This window comes from Rhododendron vialii, chromosome 3a, assembly GCF_030253575.1.
Source record: "Rhododendron vialii isolate Sample 1 chromosome 3a, ASM3025357v1".
NCBI lineage: Eukaryota > Viridiplantae > Streptophyta > Magnoliopsida > Ericales > Ericaceae > Rhododendron > Rhododendron vialii.
This window is the reverse complement of record NC_080559.1, coordinates 22,772,366-22,782,459: the sequence shown is the minus strand read 5'-3', so window position 1 is coordinate 22,782,459 and position 10,094 is coordinate 22,772,366. Positions and strand designations below refer to the sequence as shown.

At 37.9% G+C, this 10,094-nt stretch overlaps 1 protein-coding gene across 1 annotated transcript; it reads right to left on the bottom strand.

Annotated features, from left to right (window-relative positions):
- Positions 1 to 2,274: 2,274 nt before the first annotated feature.
- On the bottom strand, positions 2,275 to 6,077 carry LOC131320504 (L10-interacting MYB domain-containing protein-like). The gene is made up of 3 exons (XM_058351219.1): positions 5,906 to 6,077; positions 4,262 to 4,614; positions 2,275 to 3,021 (listed from the first exon to the last, which is right to left on the bottom strand). Exons 2-3 carry the CDS (start codon positions 4,583 to 4,585, stop codon positions 2,551 to 2,553), a joined length of 795 nt encoding a protein of 264 aa, XP_058207202.1. The 5' UTR covers positions 4,586 to 4,614; positions 5,906 to 6,077; the 3' UTR covers positions 2,275 to 2,550.
- Between the last annotated feature and the right edge of the window lie 4,017 nt (positions 6,078 to 10,094).

Here is a 10,094-nt window from a genome sequence, read left to right as displayed (position 1 = left end):
GCTGGTTTGGTTGGGTGGAAAATCGGTATTCATGTTTGGAGTTTTTTACTAGAAAAGAGGGACTGCTCCAGCCTAAATCTTCCCGGTTTCGGGTTATTTGTTAGGCTTATGAGAGTTTGGGAAATGCTCCTTTTTTGTGTGTGTTGATTTTTAGCCCTTGAGGGGATAGAAGGCAAAAACTACGGTATTTAATTTGTCTCGATTTAGGAGTCTGTCTTGGGATTGTGGCATCCTACTTTAAGGCTGTTTTTTGAACTTTGATTTACAGACTGGATGATTAATGCGGATAGAAATTCCTTACATTTTCTTTCCATTCACTCCACAAATCGAATATCCAAAACCCATCCTAAAAATAGATTTTTGGCCATGCTAATTCTCTTTCGTATTGCTGGTAAATTGTACAGAAGTGTATTCGTTTTCTGTAGGACATCAATCCCTGAATAATAACAATATCTCAACGGATTATCTGCAAGTCTTGGATTGATCCTATAATAAGTCATGGTCACGATCACACGTCCAAGAGATATAATGAACGCAATCAACCATAGAAAATATGTCTAATTTTTTTACCAGTGACGACAAAAATTGAGTTGAGTTTTGTTCATCCTCCACTTAAGAGGGTGAACATTATCCTCCTTCCTATTGGTTAAAATGATGTGGATCCCACCACAAAGTGATGTCATACTTGCCAAAAAGTGTATTGCATGGGTAGGACCTACACTATTTCAACTAATAAGAGAGAGGGTAATGTTGTGAACAAAATTGCACTCACAAAATGTCTTCATGATTTAGTCGGCCAAAAAAAAAGGGAAAATTTTAAATAAGCACCTAAAATTTCATCTCAATGTCACTCCTAAACTAATCGATTTTTTCTAAAAAAACACCTGAAGTTAATTGCCGTAATGAAATTGAGCACCCAAGTCTTTATTCCCGTCCATTTGGTGACGGAAAACGAACACCTAGCCCATTTTTGCGTTGAATTGGTTCTTTTTAGTTGAGAGGACATCTTTTGGTGGGAAACTAAGCACGTGCAGCGGCACATGACCACAAAACACGTGAAAGACACCTCTTCTACTTTACTTTTCAACGTCCCTTTTTCGATTTGGGACTAGGCCCAAATCATGAGGCAAACTTTTTGTTAATCAACTCACGGTCTAAAAAATTCTTCGCTTTTTGAAAGGATCAGGGAGTGAATCAAGAATGGGTTGGCGCATCCGTGAAGATGGTGGGAATCCTCTTTCATACGGTATGATTCATGTTCAATTTGTTTAAAAAATGATATTAACTCGTAAAAGGAGGGAAACAAGTGATAGAAAGTGTCATTTTCCCTCCAAAAGATGTCCTTTCAGCTAAAAAGAGCCAAGCCAGTGTTAAAATGGGGCAGGTGTGCATTTTCCGTCGCCAAATGGACGGAAATAAGACCCGGGTGCCCAATTCTTTAACGACAGTTAACTTCAAGTGTTTTTTTTTTGAAAAATCAATTAGTTCAGGTGTTTATGACACATTGAGGTGAAAATTCAGGTGCTTAATTGAAATTTTCCCCCAAAAAACAGCCTTGTGATCAAAGTCAAAAACTAAAATATTGGGTAGAAGGACAGTAATAGAATTACCATATTTTACTGTTGGGAGAAAAAGAACATTTTGAAACTGGAAATCCTAAGAAAGCCCATATGCAAGTTCCTTTCACGTTGTAATTGCGACATCCACTACTTTGATCATGTTCATCCACCATGTCAACCCAATAAATAAGTACTACTAGTACTTTGATCAGCAATACACAAGTTTATCGTCCTTCTCTCCCTTCGCACTCTTAAGCAATGTTTTAGATCTCGGATTTGTGTCCATTATGGATCTTTTACTTGTCTCGGAAAAAGAAACTCAATTACTAATACATGGATTTCTAACAAACATTTCCTCTTTCTTCTTATCTTGTTCTTAGGAAACTGAACTTGGAAGCCACACTATGTTTCAAACAAATGCAAAAACAAAAAACCATATGCAGGATCCCAGTGAGAAGCCTCAAGCATCAGCCAACTGTCTTAAGAACAAAAGCAAACTGTATTCTTGAAAATGCATGACAAAAACGATATCAACGTCTCTATCAGGTAATTTAGTAGATCAAGCAGCTAATAGCTTCACAATAATTTCCCTGTAGTTCGTCACCCTCTAGGCTATAGACAACAACCCCAGTCATCCTGCTAATAGGAAAGCAAGAAATTCTTCTATTTACCACACCCATGAAAAAGTAAAGCAAAACGAAAAAGGAAGAAGAAATAAAGGAAGGAAGGAAGAAAAGTACATTATACATGCTCAAGTTGCACATTCCTGTCTGTGATAGAATCAATGTAGTGAGAATGCACCATTCCATGGTTCCACTTAAGCCGATACACACAAATACACATATCACATGAATGATGAATCGGACAATTTGCCAACATAAAATTCTAGCATTGGAGAAAATGGTGCAACTGAAATAAAGAGCATAGTGCCACAAAGATGCATAATGGCCTATACGAGCTACCTTTAGCTGTTGTTGGCATGACAATCGTACTAATGCAACGGTAAAGGAGGACCAGCTGATTGCATTCGTTGCAACCATGCCGCCTTTACGCTGGACTTCTTTAATTGAAGGAAAACTTCCCTATATTCCTTCTTCAAGAATATATCTAAAGCAAAGAAGTAAAGGTCACTTCCTTGCTCTATTCCCTCCATCCCATCTAGGCACTCAATGCATTCCCCAATAGTATAGTTGAGTTTCCCTAGTGAAGATCGAGAAATAACAATGCCCCTTGATTCAACTGCATCATTCAAGTGGTCAGTTCCACAATCAGTTCTGAGTTCAGGACTTGCATCCACCGGCCCTTCAATATGGAAAAGCGAGGAGGTTGAACCATCACTGAGCTTCCTCCGCCGAGCTGAAGGTTCTGTTTCTTCACTAGCTACTGTTCCGTCAAAAATGATATCCAATTCATTTGAGAAAGGGAGTCCTTTTAACCTAAATTGTGCAGCTTCAGGGTTATCCTGCAAGAAAACCCATTGCATATCTAAAATGAGGGTAGTCTGATCAACATAGTACAGATCGCTTTTATTGGAATAAGCAACTTATTGCCTATTGGTAGGCCGGCACTGTCCTGCGATAAAACTTCCTTAAAGTTAACCCCTATGTACTAAACCCTAAACAAAATGGATGGGGGATCGCTAGTCTTAAGCCCTTTTAATCCCAAACTCCTTTGTTGGAGATACACTGACTAAGACTAACATATAAAAAGTGGAGGTACATTCCTTAATCCATGTACACAATTTACGTTCCTTAACCGTACACCAGAAACACTTCAAAAAAGCACTTGCAGCTTACCGCATCAGTTTTGCTGCTTTTACAAAATACCTTAGAGAACTATTCATGCCGTTCAAAGAAAAAAAATTAAACGCCATTCAAAAAAAACTTTAGAGAACTATTTTAAAAGCATGAGTGCTCATCATTTCATATCGCATATATTATCAATAAGAAATGGACTTTGAGGAAGTGGAAATATGTTGATGCTTTCTCAAAAAGCTTCTCCAACCAAATTCTTAATTTCGAAACTCAAAATAATATAACTTACTCGAAAAGCGTATAAAGAGAACAACATTATTATTCACACACTCCAACCACAATTTTTCATTTTCATCTCTACTTTCCAAAAATCTGTTCATTTCTTTCCAAAATTCAACTTTACCTCTAAAATTTAAGATTTTACTTCCTATTGATCTCATTTTGAAGATATTCTTAACACATATCTAATGGTATTAATCTTAGATAAGTTGAGTTATTCTACAAAATCACAAGTTATATGAATTTCAAAGTGCAAAACGAATTTGAAGAATGTTATTCATTTCTCATTTGGTTCTCCAATATAGAGAGAATCAAATGTGATCCTTCATTTTGAAGAACTGAATCGAAAGCAGGGTTGGAGGGGTTGCATCCTTCATTTTGAAGATTGAAAAATGAGTTTGAAGATTTGAAGTATGGTTGGAGATGCTCAAAATAGTTTCTTTTCGTTAGAAATTGTCAACCAAACAATTTGGAATACTTGCTGACAAACTTATTCTGAAACTATAACAATTCAAACATAGTTCCTCCACTACAAATCACAAGCAAGTAGCAATCAAAACCCATCAAGAATATCTTACCTCTAATACTTGAAGTGCATGGGAGTTACAAATATCCATATACTTTCCAATAAAGAAAACGTCTTGAAGTTACTTTGCTTTACATAGTTACCTGTATATAGTTGGCCCAATCCTCTTCGCTCGCACCAAATCTTTGGGTATTTGAATCCCATCTCATACTGCCAGTGCCAATCAGCTTAAGCCAGACCTTCCGTTGTTCCTTTGTTACACCCCAGTGATTCTTCAATTGTCTGCTCTCGTACCTGACGCCCGACTTTCTGTGGAATGATTCGACCATATTTTTCCAACCCACCTTAGTAAAACATGTCCCCGGTTTATGCCCTTGTAATGTCTGCTCAAGACATATATCCACAAATATCTTATGGAAAGCAGTTGTCCAAGTAGCTTTAGCTTTCTTCACCTTCGAAGAAGCCATTTCTCCTCTGTTTCGGACACTGGCAGGGCCTATAACAAGGACCATTATCGAACATTTAGAAAAATAAAAAATAAAAAAACCCCAAATACAAAAACAATTATCCGAACTGATCCAACAACATATGGCATGAATTGAGGGAGACATAAACCAACTCAGGCAAATCTAAATCAATAACGTAATCATTTTCATAAGTATTGCGGTGAAGCATATGAAAGAAGAGAAATTAAGAAATAACAATGTTCAGCTCCTATTTGGTTGCCTTTTTAGAAACACTTTCGCACAGCACTTCTCATATTTTTTTTTCTGGAAACAAATATACCCCATTTGTTTGGTGTTGTAAGCAGGAAACAGTTTCGAGAATTGGGACATGTCCTTTTGTACTTTCACGAATTATGGGTTGATGTCAACAATATCCCTCGGAAACAGGTTCAAAAACCTTTTCGTCGGAAACAAGTTCAAAAACCTTTTCGTCAAAAAACTCAATGCGTTCTCCAGAAAATGAGAACGAAAAACAGAAATGAAAAGGGATTCCCACAATGTTGTTCCACTTACTCAAAACTCCAATTTGATACCTGGACAATCAGGTGAGAAAATTTATAAAAAAAAAAAGAAAGAAAGAAAGAAAGAAAAAATAAATAACTCAAATGATCAGACATACAAAATGCTGTGATTTTTTTATAGGATCACTTCCGAAAATTAAAAGAAAAAGAGAGGATGGGGGAGAAATTGATCACTTCGAGGGGATCCGGCCTCCAACAAGATCACTTTGAGGGGATCTAGCGCAATTGAGAAATTATTTCTGCTTAATAAGCCATATGGCATCTACATTTTTCATAGACAGAAACTAAAAAGGAAATGCAATCAGTCAATCACACAATTGGTAGACATAATATCCTAAACTCAAGCAACCTAAATTGTGCATGGATAGAAATACAGTAAAATAAGTCAAACAAATAAGAATCCAATCATTTTCAGACCTAGTATACCGAGTTCCACCAACAAAAATGGAATAATATGAAATTAATTAATTGATGAGCAACCTGGAAATTAACTTTTGGTGCATTCTGTTGAATCCGGGGATTTTGAAATTCAACCCAGAACCCGAACTTAATCAGCGAATCGATCCAAATATCTCGAACATAAAGTGGACAACTTTACTGGCATTATGCAATTGAATACCATTAGTATAGTGCGATGCATTAAAGAATCCAGTAAAACAAAATCCATCAACTAAAACAAAAAGCAATAGCCATCAGTTCTGACCCAGATCATAGATTCCCAAAAAACCCTACGTGATTCGGGTTGATAAATGAAAGTTACCGTGATATGCACGATGATAATCGCGGCAGGTCGTCTAAATAGATTCCTCAAGGCTCAAGGAGAGGTGAATTGGTTCCCAGATCTGTTTAGGAGACGGGAACTTTCGCAGGAGAGAGAGAGTGTGTGTGTGTGGGGAGTCGTGAGTTGTGAGTTCGCAAGCTAGCCGAATTGAGCCGAGTTCGAGCTCAATAAAATTTTAACGAGCATAGCTCGCGCCATGCTTACTGTGGTTAAAGTTGATGTTAAACTTGTTAGTACTAAACGAGCCTCAGACAGCTCACGAATGACTTACTTCATTCATTTGTATGATTTACGGGCCGGTCTAGTTTAGGAGGTCCAATCCTCTCGAAGTACATGCCCTATTAGAAAAAAGTACGGGCAAGGATTTCTAATTTTTTGTTCCAAAATTGCCTCTCCTCTCTGAATCTGAAACATGCCCTATTAGAAAAAGTACGGGCAAGGATTTCTAATTTTTTGTTCCAAAATTGCCTCTCCTCTCTGAATCTGAAACATGTCTCTATCTTTATCTCTATCTCATTTCCCCATCCTCTCTCCTCCTTCAATGCTGTAGAGACTCGTATTTTCGGAAATCGTTTTAAGAATTTATTAATGTTAAAATGTGAAATAAATGAGGAATTTTATTGAATTATTTGATTTGGGGTCAATGTGAGAAGGTTGTTTGTAGAGGGGTGCTTGTACAATTTGTAATTTTGTGAGTATATATATGCATGGGTGTGTGTGTAGGGGAGAGAATTCCTCAAAATTGTCTTTCTTCACCCGATCTCCTCTCCCTCTCTTGGCTCCTCTCCCTCTCTCGGCTCCATCACTCAAAAATCCCAGCCCAAACTCAAAACCCATGTCAATCATCCTCTAATCCATCATCTAATCGTGTATTAGAGCTCTTGCATCGTTGGCTAGCGCTCGGAGGAGATGTATTGCTCTCGGTGTCAATTTTGGAAGTTAGGGCTCGATCTCTCATTAGGGTTCATCTTTGATACTCGAGGTAGTGATTTCTTACACTATCTGTATGTTCATGAGTTGATTTGTGTCGTAAATCGTGTCTATGGTTGTTGTTGTTGTTGTTGGAATCCTTGAAATCTGAAGAAAATCTGCTCGAACAGGCATCTGTATCGATACTACTCTAGTCAGTATCGATACAAGAATCTCTGGAACATTTTTAGGTACTATTGTATCGATACTAGTTTGGATAGTATCTATACAACAGGGCTTAAGGATAGATTTTGTCATCTTGCTCCAAACTCCATTATTTTGACCCCCGATCACTTTTAACATTTCTAAAACACCTATAAACCATCTCGAAGCTTGGTTGTTCGTCGAGTAAGGATTCGTTGATCGTTCTTATTCCTGAGACACTCGTTGGACATAATCGTAGTACCATTGTAAATGGAAAATGTATCGTTTAGTTGTTTAGGAGTACCGTAGGCTTTACAAGGTGTTGTGTTGAGTATGATTGGTAGAGGTGAGCCGGCCAAGCGAATCGAAAGGTATCATAGAAATTCGTGTCCTCATGATTCACTTATCTTCCAACTCCATAGGTGTTCATTCCATGAGATCTAAGTTTCGATACTAGTATGTCGTATGTCGTAGAGTTGTTATGAGTAACGAGTTCCTTAGGGAATTGTGATATATATGGGAAAGGAGTGTATTTATTTATTCGCCAATGTTATGACATGGTTGATTGTTTGGAATGCTTGAGCTATGGATGATCAATTGACGTATGGATATAGTGAGGTTGGACATTACGAGTATCACCATTCGACAGAACGACCGAAATGGCTCGATGACCGGGCTGGACACACGAGTATCACCATTTGGCAGAACGGTCGACATGGTGAGATGATCGGGCTGAAAATGAATAGACGGTTATGCGATGTGCGTTTCCTCTAACCAGCGATTTATGATATAATGAAAGATAGTTATGCGATGTGCGTTTCCGTTAACCAGCGATTTTTGATGTAATGAGTAGATGGTTATGCGATGTGCGATTCCGCTAATCAATGAATTATGTTATATGGATTGATATTTGTTTATTGATGAAGGGACGAATGGATGATTTTATCAAGATTTTGAAAAGAAAATGATTTCATTTTGTTTTGGAAAGAGGATTTTTTTCATTATTAAAAAAGTCATCCGGTATTTTTGAGCGAATCAACAGCTTCCAGTATTTGGGCACAAATCAACAAAATCCGGTATTCAAGCTCGAATTAACGGAGTTTGACCCGTATTGGTCTTGTTTTTCACAAGTCATTTTTACAATAAAAAATGAAAGTTTTATGGAAAAGAGATTGGATAATCGAGAATGTGAAACCGGGATAGATTGTTGTATTCATGCATGAAGTAAATGAAGTGGTGGAGAATCTGTTGTAGGTTTGTTCAATTTGATGTGAGTTTAGTACAGCTTCTAGTTGATATGTGCATCTATAGAAATCCCAATAAGATGTTTAGAATATTGAAGTCGATGTCCGCTTGTCTATTGTGGTAAACCTTTGTTGCTCGTGTTCGCTCAGTGAAACTCATTCTTTTCTGGTGCACATTTCATCGCATTTTCATATAGTTTGTGTAAAGATTTATCTACTGAGCTAGTGTACCTCAACCTATTATCATTTTTAGGTACAATCCAAAGAGTTGACATGGCGTACTTGATGTGCATGCATGATCATATTATTGAAAGGTATTCAAGAGGAGTGTTTGGAAGAACGATTATCATAAACTGTAACATTATTTTTCTTTGGATACTAGTATTTGACAATTTGGGACCTCGAGCCTGGATTTAAATATTTGTATTTAATTTGAGAACAGAGGAAAGAAATGTTATTTGGGTATTACCTGTACGTCAGTGAGGATTTTATTTATTACAAATGGTCATTATTTATGTTGAAAATCGAGAACGTGACAAATGCAGTCGCCGCCGCCGACTTTTTCTCGCCCGATTCACCTCCAGAGTACTTCTCGCTCTTCTTCAACCCGTTCCTTCGGCGCCAGTGACTCTTCTCCACGAGATCTCACAAAACAAATCACCGATGATGAACCAACAACAATAGCTCCGAACTCCAAGTGTTCACGACAGCGGCAGCGATGTAGAGAAATTGAGAATGCGTGGTACCGGTCGGAGGGACACCGGACCTGGACTGCGGTGAGCATCGACATGACTCTGGCTGTGGCAGAGACTCTACTGCTAATGAGAAAACAAACGGTGCCGACAGAGGGTCGTTGAAGCAATCAACAACGTAGATCTCGAAAGAGACGATAGAGGTGAATTATTTTGTTTGTCTGTTTTCACTTAGAAACGCACATGAATTGTTCGATGAAATGTTTAAGTGGAACTTTAGGTATTCAAAGCTAATGAATTTCACTAGCTGTCTATAGGGATGATGGCAATGGGGCGGATCGGAGACGGATATTGACATATCCGAATTTGAATCTGAACCCTCCACCCGTCCTCTAAATTCGCCCCGATCCCTGATCGAATATATTTTCAGTCCTCCATACCCGTTCCGAACGGAGAACGAAGATCCGATCGGGGATTCAGATATCCGAATTTGGAAAAAAAAAACAAATTTTTAATCAAACAGAGTAAAGATTTTCGATCAAACAGAGTTAAAAAAACAGATTTTCGATTAAACAAAAAAACCCCATATATAACACGTATTTGGTAAGCGCAAAGCCAGTCCAGATCAGATGAGAACACAACAAATCAAGAGAGAGAGCTTAAAGAATGATTTTCGATTTCAATCAAACCCAAGACCAGACGCTATCAACGAATCTGCTTCGTGATTTTCGTGACTAGTGTGGGGAGTCTAGGGACTGGGGTTGGGGAGAGTGGGAGGAGTTGGGAAAAGAGTGTGATGAGAGAGAAGTGGGAGTGTATAATGTGTGTGTGTGTGTGTGTATATATATACGGGGTGATTCCGGGGACAACTAATTAAACATCTAAAAAAATACTCCAAATCTCAATCTCATAGTTTTTGATCAAATTTTTATGATCCGAACCATTCAATGTGAGCAAAATGTGATTTTAAGGGTGTCCCGCTAGAAATTAGTAAAAAATATAATCGGGAAGTGCTTATTTTGAGCAGTTTTTAATTGAACCGTTCATCAAACCTAAGCTAAAAACTGCTCAGATCAAGCATTTTTCAGTCCTTTTTTTTTTGTTGATTTCTCTCGGGTA

Coding starts and splice junctions, on each gene's coding strand:
- LOC131320504 (XM_058351219.1), bottom strand. CDS start 4,585: ATGGCTTCTTCGAAGGTGAAGAAAGCTAAAGCTACTTGGACAACTGCT. Junction 3,022..4,261: donor ATTGGGCCAACTATATACAG/GTAACTATGTAA, acceptor GTTTTCTTGCAG/GATAACCCTGAAGCTGCACA.